The 23,629-nt window shown below is 40.8% G+C and overlaps 1 protein-coding gene across 6 annotated transcripts in view; it reads left to right on the top strand.

Moving 5' to 3' along the window:
• Arhgap24 (Rho GTPase activating protein 24) overlaps positions 1–23,629 on the top strand; it is a 416,575-nt gene that overhangs the window by 381,394 nt on the left and 11,552 nt on the right. For all 6 annotated transcript variants that reach the window (XM_048427100.3, XM_048427139.3, XM_085691578.2 and 3 more), the window contains 3 exons: positions 18,115–18,247; positions 20,913–20,986; positions 23,075–23,196. In XM_048427100.3, coding sequence (XP_048283057.2) covers positions 18,115–18,247; positions 20,913–20,986; positions 23,075–23,196 — 329 coding nt within the window. The remainder of the gene's footprint in view (positions 1–18,114; positions 18,248–20,912; positions 20,987–23,074; positions 23,197–23,629) is intronic.

The following is a 23,629-nucleotide window of genomic DNA, read 5'->3' as shown; positions in this document are numbered from 1 at the left end:
ACTGTTGGTATTTTGTAAATGATCTCTGTCTTTTACTTTAAAATTTAATAGAAAATGTTCTTTTATCTTAATATCATTTGCATTATATAGCAGAAACTTTTACATTATGAAAGCTGAAACATGCCCATTTAGTCATACATATGTGAAGACGGAATCTCCCCACTAGTACCTTCTGTAATCACCCCAGCCTCACACTGGTGCCACTAGACATAGCTCCAGGAGGCAGAAAGACAAGACATTAACACCGGTGGTGAGGAGCGGGTCACTGAGAGTGTGTTTGCACCGAGAACACAACCATGCTCACTGCAGCACTCAAAATCCTTTACCATCCTGCCAGAAAAGGTCTAATGATGATCACAGAGCTGACAGCGTGGACGGGGCATCAACTCCAGTATCAACCACAGGGCGCGTCGGTATGGTGTAGACAGAAGCTTCTGTCCTGCCCAGTCCCATGTGTGTTATGCTATAGTCCTCCTAAAATAACTGATCTTACTGTGGTCTTTAAAACAATAATTATTTCTTTAAAGATGTATTTTAATTATGTGTGTGCATGTGTGTCTGTGTAGAGAATATGCGCATGTGAGTTTGGGTACACATGAAGCTCTAAAGAGCATATAAGATGCCCTGTAGTTGGAGGTACAGGCAGTTATGAGTCACCCACCCCTCATGGATGCTGGAAACCAAACTCTGGTACGCTGAAAAGACAGGATGTACTCTTAAGTGCCCCCTTTAAACAGGTTTATTCCTAGGGGTGAAGTAGATATATGAAGAAAACCTTAAATATAAAATTGTTTATTATTGATTTTTACAATAGTAAATCTATTCTTCCCAACAGATGATTAATGAAGTAGATTCACTTGGTACAAATATATTATGCAGACCTTAAAAATTGGAAAGAATACTAATTTCATATTAACACAATTCATTGAGTTTCTGTTGCTACAACAATGTCTGAGATAACAAACTTCAAAAGAAGGCTGGTGTGTGCTCATACTTCGGAGGTGTTAGTCTGTGATGGGATGATGCCTCGTAATCCTGAGATAAGACGCGTGTGGTGATGGGGAGGGCAGGGCAGAGCACAGCTGTCCATCTCATGGCTGATACACAGGAGAGAGAGAAGGAGCCGGCCAAGTTCCCCGTCCCTTTGAAGGGCACACTCCCATTGATGAGAAGATTTCACTCTACATCCTACCATCTGAAGTTTCTATGGCCTCCAAATAACGGCAAGCCAGAGTGTTTGGAGGCATGTGTCTTCAATTCCCCAAAACAGTACATAGTGGCAAATGGGAAAACAAATTTGTTTGAAACCCTTCCTTTCTACAAATGTTTTATAGATAACTTATAAAATGTTACATGTGCCCTTTGAGAGAGAAATATTAAGTGTGAAGATAAATAAATGATTTTAAAACTAGCACCAGAGGACAGATTTCAAGAGTGTCCATATGCTGTGTCTAGAATAGTCTGTCTTCGTCTCTCCTCTGAAGACGGGCAGCAGCTATATAGAGAGTTATAGCCACACCATAAAGATTGCAGTTCAACTGGAGGAAGTGTACATTTTTAGCACTGAATTACAGAGGAATCTGATGTAGTAGGTTGTTATATGATGGAAAAGGCAACTTCCTCTGCTCTGGACTTCATAAGAAAATAATGAATTTCATATCCTTTTTGAATATTTTTCCAAGGGCTTTAAACATACACGCTGGGAAGATTATAGCATATTCTAGAAAATAATATTGCCATGATATGATAGCTAATATTATTTGTCGGCATAATGTAATATAGACTTACCATGGAAACAAAACTTTGGGCATGTAGCTGAGAGAGTCTGTAGATTAGGTTAACTGAGACAGGAAGAGGAGTGGGTGATGACCTACCACAGCCAGGGGTCCCAGCCTAAACGACAAGGAGAAAGGAGTTATGTCCTGACAGAGAATGTGGACAGAATGTGACACACTCCTACCCTTACCATCCTGTCCCAAACGGACTGTACACTTAAGCTGTGAGCCAAAATAATCCTTCCTCTACTAGGTTTCATTCTCTAAGGCAATTAGAGATTCCTCTAGCTTTCGTTATTTAGTTCTTATAGCAAATCTTGGCTAATTTGGGAGGCTCGAGTGGTGTTTTATATAATCTTGAGTACCTGTAAGAATGAAAGTTCCCTATAGGAAGTGATCTCCAAACCAAGTTCTCGCCAACTGCTGGCTTATAGTGAAATATTGTATAACCTTCATATAAAATATTATTTTATGCAAAGTGTATGTATTGCTATATGAAGCATGTTATGTATAAACAGACTGAAAAAAATATAACGCAAGATTTGTGTTGCCAAGAGGCTCTGTGAGATGTTAAGTCCTTAGAAGTTTTATTTAGGGCTCCTACAACCACACATGACATTCTGGATTCACCTTGTTGTCTTAGAATTTCACTGAAGAAGTTCCAGATTCAGGGTAATATGATGGACCACAGTACCCACCGCTATGTGACAAACTGTGATGGATTTTAGTGGCAGCGAGTTAAAACACCAACATCTTCAGATCCTGCTTTTGGACAGTGCTTGTCAGAGATACCTCACCTCTATTTGCCATGATACTGGTTGCAATACAGTGTAACTGTGGTATCCATGAGATGTAGAAATTAGCTCGATTTGAGAAATAACCAGGCTAGCCAAAAAATAAAGCAATTATATTTTTATTTATTATAAGGTGAAGACTCACAAAATAGGAATGAGAAGTCCAAGCTCAGCTGTGCCCTGCAGGAATCACACAAAGAGATGGTAGCACCTGGTCCATGCCCCAGTTTTCTCTCAGACTCCAGAAAGCCATACCGTAACTAGGATCCACCTCTTAAAGACAATTGGCTAACACGGTTACCCCATCATCTCCCCTTTTTGTCTATACAAGAGCAATCAATTCAAACCCAATACAACTATATATAAGAGGAACAGATATCAAGTATACTATTACAACCAACATAAACAATATTAAACAAGGAACACAAGACAAATGTTTTTATAAACATTTTATTCCAAAAATTCTCAGCTAAATCACAAGAGGAAGATAACTATGACTATCTAATCTTCAACGCCATCATAGGCCTGAGAAGGGAAATAATATCACTTGAGTAGGCAGGATGTGCAATCAAGCAGCTTCCAAAGCAAGCAGTATATTTTGGAGGCAATTGGCTACCTGAGCAATCACCCAAAGTCTCATTTGCAATGTTGAAGCAACCAACTTTCCTAAGGCCTAGTACAACTGACAGACCATTTTCAGAGGCAGGGCATTTTTCAGAACCATCTCACCCTGTCTTAGCAAAATTTGAGTCTTTTTTTTTTTTTTGTATCTTGCTTTTGTATCATACCTTTTTTTCAGTGGTCGATGCATTGGCAATTCCTTGCCCAAAGGCCAGTTTTACCAAGAAAACAAGCTCCAAGTGAAGTGTCTTTGGTGCTCAACATTCTCTCAGGAATAGATTGGTGCTGTCAGGAGCAATTGTGTCTCATGTCAACAGAACCTTAAGTTATTTAAATGCCATAGTCTACAGATCCTTGAAGTGGTTGAAGATTACCTATCTAGGTAGAATAGAATCTCTATGTATCTAAAGAACCTAATTAATCTGACTATATGTATAACAAACATGAACAACTATTGACCTATAATATTTAATACCTGTATAACTTAAAGACTAAAACTTCATGTCAGAATAATAAATAATCTGTAAACAAATGTGCAGCAAAGGAGGACAATAACCTCAAAATGTAAACAGTGTATACACATCTTGATCAGAGGTAAGAATAATATATAATGCAATATGAAAATATATCTTAAAAGTTGTTTCAATATACAAAATGTTGTAAACAGAGGTAGAAGTATGCATATATACAATGTGACAGAATAACTTTGCATAGGTGTACAAATGTTGTAAACAGAAATAGCAAATGTAATTTGAACTTGTATCAATATACAAGAACTATACCAATGTAAATTATCCATAAATAATATCTCACAAATATTCACTCTATTACTCACTGTTATGATCACCTCCTTATTTTGAACCCACATAGTTTCCACCCCAACCCTCTACCTGATACAAGTAATAATCAACAACCCCTAAATGGTGGTCCCAACCCTGAGGACAAACTTTTTTGGGAGAGGGGACATCGTCCTCTAGAATTGCTTCCAGTTGTCATGGGGGTGATGTTCTCATTATGGGATCCTGAAAAAGTAAAGTGATGGTTAAGTTTCAAGATTACTGTCTAGTATAGTTGCAAACAACTTCCAAATAGTCGATAGGGTTTTTTTTTTTTAAGTTCTTATTTGGAGTTCTGGCCAGAATGTTATGAGAAGATGCACTGCCTTTTGTCAAGTCTGGATCTCCTATCCAGTGTTCTGTTCTAATGCCCTCATTGAGGATTCCAAGGTGTGAAATCTGTCCAGTAGAGATAATGTCTCATCCTTGGACATAATTTTTATAGCATGCATATTACCTTCCTGGAGAGACATTCCTATCAGCCAATCTATCATAACCCTTTGACAGAGCCAGATTAAATACATTCAACAGTACAAAATCTCTCAGATAATGTCTCAGCACTCTCTGTCATTGCCTGGGTTTTGTTTGTCAAATTGTTTGTATCCTTCTCCAGAGTGTTGAATTTTCCTTTTAATAGATTACTATCAGTCTGTAAAGACTGTACCATTTCTAAAAGTACCTCATTTGACTGGGTTTTGTTACCCAAATTGTTTGTATCCTTCTCTAGAGTGTTGAATTTTCCTTTTAATTGATCAATGTCAATCTGTAAAGACTGTGTTATTTTTAAAAGTGTCTCATTCTTGGCCCTATTATCAAACCATGTTTTTAAGGAGAAAATATGGAGGACAAAACTAATCCCCAGAATCAAATATAAAATATAGGAGGGAAATCATATAAAACTTACATAACATCATTCATAGTATAAGTAAAAAAACTAGTGAATTACTGGATTGTTAAGTTGTCCATCATTTTTTCCTTTTCAATTATAAATTTGTAATTTATATTTTTGATTTTAAATCTTGCCTGTGGTTGAGTTAGCTGGAGTAGGAACAATAACCATTAACTGCCAGTAGGTATCACTCTGCACTTGTAGTCACATGGCTGGTTTGGACCTGAATTTAACGTCAAATACTGAAGGATGTGCTTAAATTCAAAACAGTTATTTAGTGTAAATCACAGATTGTGTGCTCCCTGCAGGTTTCTGACTGTTCGGCAGCCACACGAGACAGTCAGTGGAGGAAGGCAGGCACCTCCTGCTCAGGACAGAGGGCATGTTGACCACGGTGGCAGTGGTGGCCCTGGGCATAAGCTCCTCAACCTTTTCCGCCTTGGCCTCCCATGTCTGTCCATCCACCACAGACCCAGAAGTCAACCAGTAGCGGCTACTCAGGGCCATGAATTCTATACCCAAAATGAATAATGTGGAGCCTGACCACGGATGGTCAGAGCTGCAGGGCACTATAGCCCCATGTTGGGTGCCAACTGTAGACATTAACTCCATTCAGGAGATAACCAGGCTAGCTAAAGGATAAAACAATTATATTTTTATTTATCATAAGGGGAAAAAGTCACAATACAGGAACAAGAAGTCCAAGCTCAGCTGTGCCCCACAGGAATGAGAGAGAAGGGGGGGGGGGGAGAACAGCTAGTCCATGCCCCAGTTTTCTCTTGAACTCCAGAAAGTCACACCTTAACTGGGATCGGTCTCTTAAAGACAATTGGCTAACAATGTTTCCCCATCAATAAGAACTTTAATAAATAAAGTCAAATGCCTAAGATGGCTGGTTGAGTGGCATGTCTGCTCTTTGAAGTCTTATATGTATCCTTGGGGGTTTCACACTTTATTGAGTACTGGGATTCTTTCCATGGCAGTTTAAGGCTTATGGAAACCACAAGGACACAGCTTACAACTTGACAAAGTAGTAGCCCCTGAATATTATTAGGCAAAAGCAAATCAAGTCCTATATACTCAGATTAAAAGAATAGAAAAAAATGAATTAATCTTTTAATAGAAGCTGTGGAATGGAAATGTAGAGATAGGATCAATTATCTACAGTTATCTTGGAAGACAATATGAAACATTCATCCATTACCAAGTAACTTTGGAGGGCCTCTGTCTCCAACCTGTTCTTGGTTGAAACAGCAGGTAAGGTCCACCCTCTTCTGGAGTCCTCATCTGTAGATGATCAATGCACAGTAAATACTTTGACCCAGTGATGAGAGTGGGATGATTCCTTTATGTGGAAAGTTATGGGTGGAACTGAGTTTAGAAAGAGGAGAGAGGAATTCCTAGATCAGTGAGCTGAACAGGAAGTAGCAGCAGCAGCATGTCTGTGGCCAAACATGATTGTGAGCTGCTTTGTTAGGGGGACAAAAATCCACAAGTGCCAAAAGGATGGTGTGGCCAGTTGTTTGAATGGAATTTGCCACCATAAGTTCATAGGGAGTGACACTATTAGGAGGTGTGTGGGGTTGTTTATTTGTTTGTTTGGCATGGGTATGGCTTTGCTGGAGGAAGTGTGTCACTGCAGGGGTGGATTTTGAGGTTTTGTTTACACTCAAGCTATGCCCAGTGTCTCAGACCACTTCCTGTTGCCTGCACAAGATGTAGAATTCTCAGTTACAGCTACAGCACCGTGTCTGCCTACACACTTCCATGTCCCATCATGAGGACAACTATAAGCTAGCGTCAATCAAATGTTTTCCTTTATAAGAGTTTCTGTGGCCATGGTGTCTCTTCACAGCAGTAGAAGTCCTAACTAAGACAGAAGGGGGCCAGGGTTATTTTCCGGAACACAACACTGCTACTCCAACATGTAGAGTATTCTGTTCCATCTATACATTGAGTTAACCAGTTAGGTTTGGTATTTTACATACAGGAGTCTTAACAGACTGCATTAAGAGCTGATGAGAATTGTCTGGGAATGTGTATTATTTGAAGTTAATCTAGATGAGTTTTTCCCCATAGAGGTAATAGGGGAAGGGGGTGTGGCTTATATACAGTCTTGTGTTTGAAAACCTATCTCATAATTCAACAAATAAAGGAAGGTAATGAAAGCCACAGAAACTCATGTATTAGTCATGGTTCACTAAAGGAACAGAACTAATATAAGGAATACATATGAAAGGGATTTACTAGACTGGCATACAGGATGAGGTCTGGGTTGTTCAGCAGTGGCTTGGTCACACTGGAGAAACTGAGAATCTTGAAGTCGTTCAGTCCTTGTGGCTGGATGACTCAGCAGTTCAGTCTGGCACTGAATGCTTGAAGGATTCCAATCTGCATGGGAATCCAAAGTTGCTTCTAAGATCAGTGAAGAAAGGCTACAGCCACAGAGTAGATGGTCCTCCCTGCAAGACTGAAGGCAAGCAGGCAAAAATCAAAGTTTTCTTCATCTGTCTCGCTTTATCTGGACTTCCATCAGAAGTCTCTCAGATTCTGGTGTGGCTCTTCTGGCTTCAAACAATCTGACTGAGAAAATTCTTCGCAGGAGAGCAAGCAGTGGGGGCTTCTGTTGCTCTCAGATTCAGTCAACCGAGATTCACTGTTAGTGTAGGATATTAAATTAAAATTAATATTAAAAAGCTAAATGAATAACCATCTTTTCCTGTGTGTTCTAATCATGGCTGCTTTTAACAGTCAATAGAATTTAGTTTTCATCTTGACCAGTCAGGGTGTATTTGCTAAAAACTGGAAAGAGGCTCTGGAAAGTTCTTCTTTACCAGTAATCTCTAATCAGTAACCATCTTCTATGAAGTCCTCACTTTTGATTTTTATAGTATCTTTCCTAATGACAGTTAAAACATTAAAAAATTTGACACCATGAAATGTCATAAAATTTTAATTTAAATATTATTAAATATTATTAAAGTTATACTTTTGTATAAGATTCACAATATAGGGGAATAAAGGAGAGACATATATTTCAAAGTTCAGTAAGCCCAGTGTCCTCCTGGTACCTATAGCATACAATTTCAGGTGATATCTAGATTTATAGATAGGGTTTGTCAGGATTTAGATTTACATGGTATTGGAGTCGTGGATTCTTTGAAACTTTGCTCTGCAACATGGCACGTGATCCTTGAAGGTAAAACATGTGGCTTTGCGGTCCTGCCATGGGGGATGCACCACTCCAGCCTCTTTGAAAGAGTGAAGTTCTGTGAGAAAAGCTCTTCTCCCTGACCTGAAAAAAGTCTGTATTTGGTGAGTCTCTCTCAGCAGTTCAAAACAACAAACAAACACATAGCTGTCATAGTTTCCAAGCATTCTTGTTGTTATCTTGCTCCTTAGGAATGAAAACAAACCAGGGCATCACATTTTGTATTAAACTCCCCTACCACTTAAAAGCAAGGAGAATAAGGGAGGTGTAAAATCCAATTAGAAAATCTTTTGTTGCTTGCAAAGCTCTCCAGATGGTGTCAGCTGTCAGGGTGCATTTTGGAAGGGCCTCGAGGTGGGGTCAAGAGTTTGGCAGGGCCGGTGTCACCGCCCTACCATTAGCTGCTCAGCGGTGACAAAGCTGTGGATTCACAACACTGCTCCAGACAGGGCAAAGGTTGTTTGCAGCTGAGGACATCATCCACTCTGTCCAGGGGGCCCGCAAAGCAGCGAGTGTCCTGGGTACTCCAGCCATCTACCCACATACTGTCTTTGTGATTCCTTCACCCTTCCTTCTCGTCTCCCATTAGTTCTCAAAAATAATTGTTAAATAATAAAAAAAAAACAGACTATACCTCAGCAGAGTTTTTGTTTGTTTGTTTGTTTGTTTTAAATTCTGAAAGTTAGAAGAACATCGCTGAATCCTCTGGGAAGCAATAGAGAGCTCTTGGTTTTATTGACCTGAGTTATAGCATGCCATCTTCAAAACAGAGAGCACTGCAGATGGGAGCATAGCTCCCAGATGTAAGTTTGCATGAGAATAATTTGCAGGTAAATATTTAGATCCACTCTTCTAATCTAAACATTAGGAGGTGCCTAGTGGTCTGTGCTTTAAATGCATCTTCAGGTGGTTTGCTTTTCAGCTGTGTAGTCCTAGAACTGTAACCTGGTAGGTGGTAGCTGGAAGCCAGGCTGCGGCAGTGTGCACGTGTGCGGGGAATGTCTTCGGTCACCAGCAGCACTAGCAAAGTGTCTCGGTTAGTCTAGAAGAAGCTGGGGAAATAACATTGTCAGGAACTGTATGCTGTTTCTGCCTGGGTGAAACGTGAAATATTAGTTATTGCATGAAGTGCAACGCAGATGTGAAAAACACAGAATTACTCATCCTCTGAAGGGCCTGGATTTGGGGACAGCATGAAAGGGATTCAAACACTGCGGTTCATGCAAAACCCACAGTTAGGAAGCTTTTGCATGTTAGTGTGACTCAGACATCTAAGGATGGGGCTTGGATGGGAGTAGACAGCTGTACCCATAGGGCCTATGGCTAAGGAAACGTGCTGGAGTCACACATCCGAAGGGTTGAAGAGGAAAGAACTCCCTGGTAGCTGGCCTAAGGCAAGCCACGGCTGTGTAGATGGGAGACTGACTGCCTGTCTCAGTGCTGAATAGTGCCAACTCTCTGAGTCCAGACAGACTGGCCCTCTACGTCTACCTGCTTAACTTTGATAACTCTTAGCATTCCCATCTCTCAGGCCGTGGATAGGTACAAGGGTGTGGAAAGATTTTTTTAGCATCGACTCTGGGAATTTCTTAACATTTGCAATTTGCATACCATGATGATATTAGGATTTATTCTTTTTTAAATTTTGAATTATGTATATGCATGTATGTCTGTCATGTGTATGCAGATACCTGGGGAAGCCAGAAAAGGGCATCGGAACCCTGGAGATGGATTTCCAAACAGTCGTTTGCTGCCCAATATGGGCGCTGGGAGTCAAGTATAGGTCCTATAGAAGAAAAGTTAGAGTAGCAAGTGTTTCTAACCACTGAGCCAGACCAGCCCCACCAATACTACATCCATAAAACACATCTACTGAGGATGATGTTATTTTTCTTTGAACGGTATGGATTTTATTCAAGCTTTTTGAGTGGGTATTTTTACACCTTTTTTGGTTGGTTTTTGTTTTTCACTGTAACACAGTGCCACTCTCAGGGCTGTGAAGCTGGTGCTCTGACAACAGAATCTGTCACCAAACCAGCCCCTGGCTCTAGCTGCTCCAAAGACTTAACCCTATGCATATCTGTTCAGTTGAGAAATATGGAGATGGGGAAGGACTGAGAGGACTCAAGAGGCGAGAGAACAACAAACACTATTGCCCTTCTAGGCAAGCTGATGTCAGTGACCTTTCCCCTGACAGGTGGCATTGCTTGGAAGAGCCCACACCCTGGGGAAGCGATCAGGTCACCCTGCAGCTTGAACGTTGTTCCCATCACACAAGGGCTCCGTGAATCCCTCTTAGCATAACAAGGTCTGAAAAACGAGTAGACTTTTAGGAGAACTGTCCTCTGTGGGAAACACGCGAATGGATACTTACAAAGGTTGAACGTGGCTCAGGCTGTCACTACACATCAGACCTGCTTCTTTGTTCTGTGCTCTCGTCGCTGTGTACTTAGTGACCCTGCTGCCTATGGCGGGAGCAAGGCCTTCGCTTTCCTTTGGGTTCAGTTTTGAAGAATTGGGCTGCTCTGCTAATGTCCAGCAGGGCTATAAATTAATAAATGACCAAAGGTGTTCTTTAGTCTTTGGTGTACTTAACTGTGCACGTTCGCCTACTCATAAGAGCGTGGCCTAGGAGAGAAGAGTTCAGGCTTTGGCTACAGGTAGCCAGGCTCTGAAGCCTATGGCCACTGCCCACAATGCTAAAGCTCCGGATTGCCTACTGGCTTCACAAAGCATCTAGTTTCCCCATGTAAAATAAAAGTAAGCCTCACAGAATTGCTCTGTTTCTTTATTCAAACCAACACAGCAGTGGAGGATAGTCGGGGACAAAGTACTTGCATCCCCACCTTCAAGGAAACCCAGAGCACCAAACTGTAATGAGTGTGAATCCTTGGCTGGTAGCAGGCATTTATTGCTACCATTATGGTAAACTAGCTGGGACCACCGCTGGCGGGACCACTATGTGGATAATGGTAGTTGGCTGGTCATGTGATAAGAAAGCATCATATACTCAGGTCTACACAAGACTGGTCATGTGATAAGAAAGCATGTCTACACAAGGCAGAGACTAGCGGTTACCATGACTCCCTTCAGTGTTTTAAATCAGGAGAATTTGTTTCTTTTTTAATGTTATGGTGGCGGTTCCTACAAAGAGAGATAAAGCACCCACTGGGTTTTGTGCTCTAAAACATGTGTTTAATGTTTCATAACTTCGATTTTAATTTTTTGCATGAAAGTTTGTACCATGGTATCCTGTTTCTAAAGTAAATGTATTCAGTTGGCTATGTCATGAAGTTAAACTTATTTTAAAGATAAAACTAAATGAGTTTAATAAATTTACCTCATCATATATCAGGATATTCTATTATTATAACAAGATCTCCCGTGCCCATTTCCTGTTTTCTCCTGCTCCACCCTGGTTCCTTCCCAGAGCGATAGCTAATTAAATTCCTGTCTCTATGTGGTTTCTCTCTTTTGGAAGTTTCCTTACTATACCTCAATCTTCTCTTATATCTAGTTTCTTTTATTATCATAATGTGCTTTTTTTTACTTTTGTCCAAAAAAGTCCTGGACTAGGCAGAGTCACAGCTTGCTCTGATTTAATTCTCGTGATTTAACGCCTGTGAGGCAGAGAACAACATCACGGCCTGAATTATCAGGTGCGCTACCCTCTCCCTCAAAGCATAACAAACATCAGTATAACAAACATCAGTAATTTGAACACTTTTTTCTTTAAAGATTTCTGTTTGTATATGTGCGCAAGAGTGTGCATGAGTTTGTATGAAAGAGCTGGTATGTGTGAGTTTGTGTGTGTTAGAGTGTGTGTCTGTGTGTGTTGTGTTTTTGAGTCTGAAGTAATTGTGCATGAGATTATCAGTTCTTCATGTGACTATCATTGCAAGGAAGAAATCTATGCTACATATTTATTACATATGTAATTTTATATGTATCTATGCTACATATTACATATGTAATTTTATATGTATCTATGCTACATATTACATATGTAATTGTAGACATAGGAAGAAAACATTACAGCTATTAGCTCTGCATGAACAAATAATAGCTTGAACAATAAAATTTATTTTTCACAGTTCGGGGAGTTGAAGTCCATGATCAGTCATACAGCATAGCTGACCTCAAGGGATAGCCAGCTCCCTAGACTGCAGCTGGAACCTTCTATGCCATCATGCAGATCTTCCTCAACACATCCCTGAGGGGAGGAAGAGACATCCCTCCCGAGTGTCTCTTAAGACCAGTTATCCTGGCAGACGAGAGACACCTCCTCATGACTCTGTCACTTCCCCTAAGGACCTTTCCAGAGTCTCACCTCCACATGCCTTCCTGCTAGAGGTCAAATCATTCCACGGATGGCTTTGGGGGAGAGGGTAGCGCACCTGATAGTTCAGGCTGTGGTGTTGTTCTCTGCCTCACAGGCGTTAAATCACGAGAATTAAATCAGAGCAAGCTGTGACTCTGCCTAGTCCAGGACTTTGCCGGGGGTGAAAGTGTCTTGTCATTTCTGTGGAGAATTCAGTGGTGGCACCTGTGGAGACGTGCACTGAAAGACTAACTAGATTCAGGTTCCACTGCCCACTTTTGACAGGTAATTAAAAAATACATTTTAAAAGAGACAAGCTTTTGCAAACAGAAGTTTGGTGTGGTCCTAGGCTGAACTTCTCTGCATCTTGATCAACTGTGTCAGGAGCAGAGCTCCACCACAGCAGGGCAGCTGAGAGCCACCTGCTGCTAACGTTGCTGCTGGGTGTCTTCAGTTTCGCTCATGTCCCTGCCCGACATCTGATGGGTACAACAGTATTGTTTCTTAATTTCAAGGGAGCCATAGGTCCTTCTGTTGTGCTTCCTGCTGATATGTTCATGGTACCTCTAATGCCAACTGTGACTGCACTGGAAGCTCACTGTGTTGGGTTACACCAAGGGGTTGATTATATTGCATTCTGCATACAGTATCAGGACTGAACAATTCCCTTGTCTAATTTTGAGGCTTAAACCTTACAAGGTTTTGTCTGTGTAGGATTTGACTTGTAATTATGCTGACACTTGAGTATATGAGTGTGTGTGTGCACACATGTGCAATAGTGTGTGTGTGTGTGCACACATGTGCAATAGTGTGTGTGTGTGTGTGTGTGTGTGTGTGTGTGTGTGTGTGTTAGGAATGAAATACTGGAGATAGAGGCTGAGCAAGAAGGGATCCCTTTAGGATCCTATATCTCTGTTCAAATGACTAAGCGTTCCATATTGTGCATGGAATATATACAACACAAAGAATTTCCACGCAGTCTAGGGAGTATTCTGGAAATTACATGCCTGCCACATCAGGCAGAGTGAACAGAGAATATTATGAAGCAGGACACAAGGAGGCATCGTGAAGAAAAAGCCTTGGTGTTGTCCAGTTGGGGATAGAAGCCCACGGAGAACAAAGGGACCCATGTGACTGGCTTCTGCCCTTCCTAGCAGCAAGAGGTAGTGTGCACCACACATTCAGGAACCACCCAGAGAGCCAATGACCCTGGGATGAACGGATGATGACCCACAAGAATATGTCATTAGTTCAGGCACAGAAAGCCTCAGGGAACGCTCCAGTAAGTACTTCACGCAGTGAGATCAGATTGAGGCGTGAGGCCCACGTAGGACATATGGGAATGAGACACATATGCCAGTCAGTCCAGGAGTCCGTCACGTAGCTTCTCCAGCCCTTATCACTCCTTCACCGGGGCCTGCACCATCTCTGTCTGCTTTCTTGCCTGCCGTTTGTGGGTATAGTGGATATGACAGCTGATCTTCATTTCTGCGTGAGTTTTACCAGAGGAACTCGGGCCTGTGCTATGACACATGGTCAGGGGTTTGATGCTGTCTCTGAGGGAACTCAGCTCTGAGTGGTTAACCAGGGAGACCTCTGTCTGTGCAGTGTCCTGTTCAAGCCCTCAGGAGTCAGGTTGTCACAGGACCTCCCCAATGGCCTGCCGTGAAGGCTGCATGTGTACAGGTTGTCACTGTTGCCAGTCAGGGGTTTTATTCTCTGTGGTTCATAGATTTTCCTGCGGCAAGTCGTCTCACTTCGCTTGGGGAATGCTGAGATAGATATCTGGGTATGCTGCACATGGACAAACAAGATTGGTATTTAGTTGGTTTTACATGTGAAAGAAAATGATCATTGGGAAAAGCAGTAGATTTCCATTGAGAGAGGTTTTGTTTGTTTTGTTTTGTTTTTGTAAGTATGTATGGAGAGAGTTCAGAGAAGTCCCAGACTTTCTGCTGCTGTAACCTGGTAGGAGTGGCCAGAGTCACTGAGGGCCCCATGAGATAAATCAGAGCAAATCCTGCTGGAACCTCTCCACAACTGACTGTTTTCTTCTACTCGGAGGCAGAGGGGGATGTCCAAGCCAAGGACGCCAGGAAAACGCAGAACCCTCTGGTTCTACAAAGTGTCTGAGATCTAATAAGGTCACAAGACAGCCGCACAGTTTAAGATTTAGGCTTTAAGCTAAAAAACTTTAACAACCTATTACCAACTGAATGAAGGAAAAGTATTCTTGGTCATTTTTGTCTTAATCCTTTCTGTATAATTAGAGTGCTGCTTATGTATTGTAAAGCTAGACAGTTCATTGTAATCTCACTCAGAGAAGGAATCCCATACCGTTACAACTGTGTTTCACCCGCTAGCTTTCAGGCATAGCTCAAATCTTTTTACTCTGGGACATTCATGGCTCCGGCCCTACACAACCTGTTGGGGGAACCACCTTGCAGCCTGCTAGACTTTTCCGGCTGCCTCCTGAATCTTACTTTGCACTTGCGCCACCTACTGTCCAAACATTCTCAATGACGCTACTTACAGAAAGTTGAAAAACTGTATTTAAAATTACTGTTTCCTGCTCCATGCATTTAGTTGAGCATTACAAAATTTCATACTTCTTAACAGCTGAAAAATATTCAGTTGTGAAAATATACCACAATTTTCTCATTCATTTATCAGCTAACCATCTAGGCCGTTTCCATTTCCTGGCTATTGTGAGTAGAGCAACCGTGGACATGGGTTGAGTAGCTGTCTCTACGGTGGGATGTAGAGTCCTTTGAGTTCATGCCCAAGAGTGGTCTAGCTGGGTCATATGGCAGATCTGTCTCTGGACTCGTGAAGATGCTGCAGGCAATTTCCATAGTGGCTGCACCCGCTGCACTCTCCGTAGGAGTGAAGAAGTAGTCTTTCCCCAGCCTCCTGACCACCGTGTGTGCGTGTGTGTGCGTGTGTGTGTGTGTGTGTGTGTGTGTGTGTGTGTGTGTGTGTGTTATCTTAGCCACTCTGATTCGGGTATCTGCTGTGCCTTCTGGACTGCATGTGGTGAGCAGACTAGAATAATGCCTTTCCCTTAAGCCCTGAAGTCTTGGACATATCACAATATGGAGTAGGCAGTAAATTCAGGATGAGATCATCCTCTTGAAATAATTTGTACTGCCAGGAGCAGACACATCTCATGTCGAGGAAAATCTAAGTTATTTAAACAAGTGTATGAAGATTACCTATCTATCTTAAATATACCTCTGTGTTATCTTAAGCCTAACTAACATGACTAAAAGTTTGATAGATATGGGTGACTATTAGCCTGTATTTCCTTATTATCTTGGATAGCTTTTAAGTACTAAAACTTCATATTGCAAAATTAAGCAAGCTGTAAAGGTATGAGCTGTGTAGGTAATGCCTAAAGCAAAAGTAGAAAGAGATGTGCCGTTTACAGGCAATAACCTTAAATTTGTATCAATATACAAAAATCCTCAATAATAGTAAAAACATATATACAGGGTAGCAAAATTATTATACCAAAATCCATGCCAATGAAAACATCTGAGATCACTAGGTGTCTTTTTATCCTATATTTCTATAATCCCATAAATATAGCAAATATCCATAACCTACTAAATAACTGAAGATCATTCATACCCCCCAACTCTTGGGAACGTGGATGTCATGTTCTCCAAACTGCTTCCTGCTGTTTGTTGGGTACTGGCAATATTTGAGGAGCCCTGAGAAAATTTAGAATTAAGGTCAAGTCCTGACTGGGGTATTTTGTGAGGCTGGTTCTTCTCAGCCAGCAACCTTGAAGCTGTTGTGGATGTTGGATCACCTGGGCCATTATTCCCATCAGAGACCTTTCAGAAGGTCTTGCACAAGAAAACCACATTAGCCTGGAAGAAATTCATAGCTTCTCATCTTCTGTGGAAACGAAAGCAGAACTCCTTCTCCAAAACAATGTGTCTTGCAAGTTCTGCTTTATAAGTACATTGTTAACTTCTGTTTTAAAGTTAAGTCATTTAAAACTCTTCAGGTTGGTCCACTTTATCAGACTCCATCTCAGTCCCGTGTCTCCCAGGAGCTGTCTCTTGCCCATCAGCTATCAAAAAAATTCAAAATCAGCACAATGAAATATAGACTCAAGAGTCCCTGTGTGTTTTCCAGCTTTACATGGCTTTTTCCTTTCATATTATTTTACTGTCTCTTTAAAGATTTTGTTCTTCTTTTAAACTATTTCTATACCCGCCTATACCCATTTCCTTTCTTTCTTAAGCCTACACACTTTGTAGAATGCGTTGTGCCCTGTATAGGGGTTTTTCCATCTAGACCTCTTTCACTGCGTACCTTTTAGCCCTTTTTGTCTGTATGAGCAAAAGCTGATCTGCCATGCAGTACACTGTGGGCCTTGGAGACGGCTCCAGGTTCTGTGGCAGGGACCCACCACGCTGTGCTCAAGTCCACGTGCCCCTGGGCCTCTGTACCCTGCCCACACGAGAGACACAACTAGGAAGCTGGTTTTGGCTCCATTTATGTCTTCCAAAACCCCCTTTTGATAACTTTCTCAGGACCTATGGAAATTCAAGGGTCTCACATTGGTATCCCATTTGTAATAGAAGGCTTCTTTCCTGCCTACCAGTTCCTGAATAATCGCTCAAAGATTTAATATTTATTGTAAATGTTTGACCGATAGCTAACTTTTAACTTGCTAGCTTTTAACATTAAATTAACCCAATTCTATTTATCTAAATATTGCCATGTGGCTGTGGTGTTATCAGTCTGCTGACATGTTGTTCCTTGAGCAGATGCATAATGTCTCCCAGACTCCGCTGTTCTTCTCCTGTATCTCTGCTTGGATTTCTTGCCTGGCTTTATCCTGCCTTGCCATAGGTCAAAGCAACTTTTTTTTACCAACCAATGAGAGCAACACATATTCATAGTGTACAGAAAGACCATCCACAGCACTTGTCTTCACTGCCAACTGTCTTCATGAACTCACAAGAAATGGCAGATACGAACAACAAAAATGTAAATTAATGTTCTTGCAGATTATCCTGACACTCTGGGTATTTAACCAAAGGTAAATTGTGAAAATGTAAAGATAATATTAAATATTCCTAGCACTGTGCTTCTAGGGGCTATAAGAACCCATAAGTATTTTATAATACTAGACAAGGAATTATGCAAAATCAGTCCTGTTCAAAATAAGCAGGGCTTAAGCGGTTACTGCATGCTAAGTTTCAGATATCAGAAACCACATATCTGTGTCTTCCCAAAAATAAGTTCAACCTTTTGGAGATGAAGTGAGAAGCCAGAAATAATGTATGCATTCACACTTACACAGACTTGATGGAGGCTTTGTAAATCGTGTCTTATTTCACTTAAGAGCTGATCTATTCTTACTATTTTCCAAAGCTGGTGCTTTTATTTATTGTTAGCTACATGCTAAAAAGGAATAATTGACCTTTTAAATGTTTTCAAGCCAGCCTTCAGTGTCCCTCTCCTGCCACCTGTGGTGACCTCTACTGGCCGTTATGGAAACCCATGCCCTCTGAAAACTGGATCAGTTTGATTCAATGGCAAACGTTGACACAATTTTCTTACATATACATTTGACAAAAAAAACAATAAATAAAATCATGTGAATCCATGCCAAAGAATGTCTCCAAACTTCTGTCTCTGCAGCAACACGGACGTCCACACTGTGGCATCCCTGCTGAAACTGTACCTCCGAGAACTTCCCGAACCCGTCATTCCTTATGCAAAGTACGAAGACTTTTTGTCATGTGCCACACTGCTCAGCAAGGAGGAGGAAGCAGTAAGTCGAAGTTGCTTCCGCATAAACGTGTGTTTGGGATGTTGGTGACACTTTTGTCTTCAGTTTGAGAGTTTCCTCCTCCACCCCACCCCCACTCCTATCCTTGAATTGTTTTACCTTGTGCTATGTGTGACATCACTTCGAGATCGGCATGTGCAGCCAAACACCCATGTTTGACCCTTTTTGATTAAGAAGAGAATACAGATGGGTAGGTGCGATCACCGCCCTTATGATCCCCTAGTGGCCGATGGCAGTGCCGCCTTGGGCCTTCTGGTCCAGGAGAGGGCTGACACCTGTTTCTTAGTGCTCTGTTGTTAGTGCTATCTTCCCCCAAAATGGCATAGAAATGTCCTGTGTGCCAACTGGTGGCTCTATTTGTTTTGTTAAAAACCGTTTTTGTGTGTGTGTGATATTATTTGCTCACTATAAATCAACCATTGAAAGTATGTGTTTCAATATCTTTTAGTATATTCGCCAAGCTGTTCAAGCATCACCAATATCTAATATTAGGATACGCAACATTTTTATTATCCCTGAACAGTCCTCAGTCCTAATTCCCCATTTCTCTTCCATGTCCTTGTAACTGCAGGTCTATTTCCTTCCCTTATAGACTTACCTCTTCCAGACATTTCAGCTCACTGTTCAGTGTCTTGTCTGTCTTGTGATTCACTGCTTCCTTCTCCTCCTGAATTCATTTATGCTGTGCCCCACATCAGTATTTCATTTCTTATAATTCCAAATTATATTCTCTTTTCATCCATTCATCAGTGAGGAACACTTATTTTACTTTCGATATTTAGTTATTGAATACTGTCTCCACAAATGCACGTGTACCCACCAAGTGTGCACTGACACATTTTACCCGTGTCTTACTTATGTACCCAAGATTTTATGACTACTCAAACTTTGCCTAAAGAGGCCATGAGATTTTCAAATCTTACCAGCAAATAGCGCCACTCTCAGCTTCTTCACCTCTCTGCCATCAGGAGCTGACATTTAGTTAGCGTGGACCCTCCCGCATGACAAGCGGTAGATCCCTGGGGATGAGTAATGCATTTTTGATCTAATCCCTAAAGGGCTTGGTTCCAGGATTCCCTGAGGATGCCTAGGCCTGTGATGTTTGTGTCTTTTATATGAAAGTGTATATTATTTGTATAGCCGATGCACAGATTCCTGTATATTTGAAGTCAGTCCTAGATATGTATAAAGCATACATATACATATATAAAAGATATGTATATGTAGTACCAATACAGGGGTTCTAATAATAATAATTTGGGGGCTATTTAGGAAACGTTTGCCCACATTCAGTACAGAAGTAATATTTTTAATCTATCCTTGATTGAATCTTCAGGTATGGAAAGCAACCATATTTGTTTTTGTTGTTGTTGAACTGGAAATACAGTTTAGATACAAATATTCATATATGATTTGGAAACACTTCTCCCATCCATGTGTTATCTCTTCATCTTCCAGATGCTGTATTTTATCAAAACTTTTATCAGAAGTTTTTTTTTAACAATTTCAATGAAATCGGATTTACCTATTATTATTGCTCTTTCTTTTGTTTCCTGGCCAAGCAGCTTGTGTTTAATGGACGATCATAAGGATTTAACACCTGCTCTTTGGAGGCTCTTGCTTCAGTTCTCACACTGAGAGCTGCAATCCTTGAGGAGTCCATTCTTGTCTATGGTGTGAGGAAGGGGGGGGGGGACTTTTCTCTTCTGCCCATAACATTCAATGGTCTCAACATTTGGAAAACGTGTTCTTTCCACTAGTGGCTGTCTTGGCATTCACAGCCGGAATTGTTGCCTCTTTACATAAACGCTCCTGTTTTGTGTGTTGCATAGCATTATCTGGAGCTTCTTTTGTACCAAAAGAGAATACTTAGGTAGTTGAAACAGAGGCCATCTGTCTTGTGAAACCTAAAATACATACCACCTCACCATGTAAAGAAAGAATAAATCAGATCCCATTATCAATTGATCTCTCTGTGGCGTTTGTATGTTAAGAGGACACTCTACAGTCATCAAAACCATAGAAATTCATCCTTTATGAAAATCCCTTGAATCAGTCTTCCCAATGCCCTAGCCCCAACTATATAATGTAGACATGCCCTAGAAGCTTTCCGTGCAGAGAGGCGCTAGATTCTGGGCATATCTGACTGTGAATGGCAGCCACTACTGTTTATTTTTTGCAGATAACTTTATTGCAAATACAGCTGTCTTCTGTTTACAAGCCCACCACAGAGAATGGTTTATGTTTAAAAGAGCCTCACTTTCAAACTGCTTCCGCAATGGTGACCCCCTGCTGCACACCTGCTCTGGGGGAGGTGGCTCTAGGCAACCGGTTGGCTTATTGCGCAGAAACTGCATGGCATCTCTGAATGATAGTTTATTTTATAACACTGTCTTTGACTGACACGTCATCACATGATATGTGACTTTATTTATAGGGGTATTTAAAACATTTGTGCGTCTTTGGAAATATTTCTAAACGGTTCATTGTGACAGTGGAACATTTTCATGGCGGAATCATTTACTGACTATATTTTAAAAAATTAATCACAACAGCCACAAAGCCTGTCTGGCTATTTCCTATCTGCTTGAATCTCAGGACTAACACATGGAAAGATGACATTCGTTCTCTTCTCGTTTGTGCTCAGGGTATTAAGGAATTAATGAAGCAAGTGAAGAGTTTGCCAGTGGTTAACTACAACCTCCTGAAGTATATCTGCAGGTAAGAACTTTCCTAAACACAGAGCTAAACCAGACAGCATTATAGTTAATTTGGCAGTAATTTACTTGTTGCAATGAATAAAGCAACATGAGAATCTGTGTTAGTCTCACAGCAAGTTAATAAATTTGACAGAGATATTGCCAAGAGTTCCTGAGCACTAAAATTTGTTTGATTTTATAATTTGATGATTTTAAAAAAGCTCTTACTGCCACACATTGAAGCCATATTGATATGAGCTTTCATCAAAGTCATTTGTGTCTCGTGCTCCAAAGAGCAATCTGTGGGCCGTAGGATGAAGAAGCCGGCTTGGGAATGCAGTCTGTCATGGACTATTTTCTTCTATCTCTTTGTACAATTTCCCTACATTTTCCAAGTAAAAAGAGGAAATAAAAACAGATACTTCACATAGTTACCATGAGATTCAGGGTACTCAGCACTGTGACCTTCACAGGCAATGTAGGTAGGTTGGAGTTCCCAGACCTCCATCAGATCTCTTTGTAACTATTGCTGTCTTTAGACACAGGTAGGACCTTCAGCATCGAACCTTCCAAAAACAAGAACTGTTTTAACCAACACATATTTACAGACACAGAATGCTTTCATTCACCAGCTTTCATTCAGGTAACTGTGTTAGGCAAGAGAAGTTTGCCTCCTCCTCAAGTAAAATGAGAAAATAGTTTTGTTTGAATCTACTGCAAGTCTCTACACAATAAAAATACTTCTCCTGAAATACTTAGGCAGATTTTTTTAAACTTTATTTTTTAAATTTTTATATGTGTGTGTGACCATCATCTATGTATGTACTAAGTGTGTACCTGGTGATACCCGAAGCCAGAAGGTGGCTGGGTCTGGAATAGCTGTGAGCCTCACAATGTGGGTGCTAGAAACAGAATGGTTTTCCTACTAAAACTGCCCGAGGATGGACTATTTGGTGCTCTTTATACTTTAACGCACAGTAAATTGAGATCTATGTATTTGTAGTTTTTCATCAATAAAATCAACATTTTAGTTCCAAAAAATATTTGCACTTACATTTTAATAGATCTTAACTGGAGCTCACAAATTCCCCGTGACAATAGTGGTTCCTCTTCTGTGGAACCAGGGATTTTATTAGATGATCTTCTGAATCATGGTCTCTCACTGAATGTGTGTATTGTTAGTAATATCCAAGACCTTAGACACAGGCTAGTCGTGTGTTTTTATTACTGAAACAAAATACCTAAGCGAATCAACATTCAAGAATCAATGGTTGATATGTTGTGGTTTCAGAGTACCAGAGGTTCAGTTCATTTGTGATTCGTCCCATCACTTAGATCCCATGGTAAGGCAAGAGAGCTAGGAAGGAACATAGGACAAAAGGCCATCTGTTTAGTGACCAGGGCTGTTTTAAATCTTCACGTATCCTTTATGGGTGCCATGTGCTGTCTTTGTTACATTTTAAATCGCTGTGTTCTCTTCAGTTAGCACAATGCCCAGAAGCTTTAGCGTTTCCCCACAGATGTCTTTAAAGTCAGCTCCACGTACAGCTGCCCAGGGGACAAGGATTGAAGCTTTACTACCTTTTGTCTTGAGATTCTCTCTCTCTCTCTCTCTCTCTCTCTCTCTCTCTCTCTCTCTCTCTCTCTCTTCCTAACTAACTAACTATTAGTTAGTTCTTCATAATTTCCTCAAGGACACCTCCTTGATGATTGGAACCTCCCTCTAGACCCCATCTTTGATGGTTCCCCCATTTCCAAACACTGTCAAAAAGCCTTTAACACATGAACCCTTGAGGGACATTTACGTAAACCACAACAGAAGGGAGGAATGTGTGTAATTGACACTCAAAATCCATAATAACATCCAAACACACTTACTTAACAGTGCAGACAAAACTGCACCAAGCCGAAGTTCTTCGATAAAGTTCCAAACCCTGATGTCTCAGCATTTGTAATCTCTGTGCATTGCAAGGAGTGTTTGATCCTCCATATAGTTTTGTTTCCATAGTCATTCCTGAACATATTTCAGTTCATACATTTCCCAGTGATCCATTTGATTCCACTAAGACATTGAATCTCACTGTTTCCATTGTAATCCTACCACCACCAGGTTCCTGGATGAAGTGCAGTCCTATTCGGGAATTAACAAGATGAGCGCACAGAACTTGGCAACGGTCTTTGGCCCGAACATCCTGCGCCCAAAGGTTGAAGACCCTCTGACCATAATGGAGGGTAAGTGAATGATGGCCTTGTGCACTCACCAGGAAGGGACCAAGCCTTGGTTGGTGTGAACCTAGTCTTATTCAACGAACTAAGAAAATAAGTGAGACCACAGTTTCTCCATTGCTTTACTCTGATTATTCTTTAAATGTAAAGTATTTTCTTTTGAGAAGAGAGTTTTCTTCATATTACTCAACCTAAAGTTGTAAAATAATTCCACAATAGCACCCTGTTACAAATGAACATGTACAGATTAGCTGATCACCGAAAATTCGGAGACAGAGCTGGGAAAAGTGCTCACTTTGCCATCCAGTGCAATGGTCAGGTTACTTTTAGTTAATAAATATTTTTTAGTTGGAAGAGATTCAATGATTTTAAATGATAAACAAATTTGACTTTTTATATGACAATGCTGTTTACTTGTTGGTTGATGCCTAAAGGAATT

The sequence above is a fragment of the Myodes glareolus genome, chromosome 8 (genome assembly GCF_982192425.1).
Source record: "Myodes glareolus chromosome 8, mMyoGla1.1, whole genome shotgun sequence".
NCBI classification, from domain to species: Eukaryota; Metazoa; Chordata; class Mammalia; order Rodentia; family Cricetidae; genus Myodes; species Myodes glareolus.
Note: the sequence above shows the minus strand (reverse complement) of the source record. Positions and strands in the feature narration are given on the sequence as shown.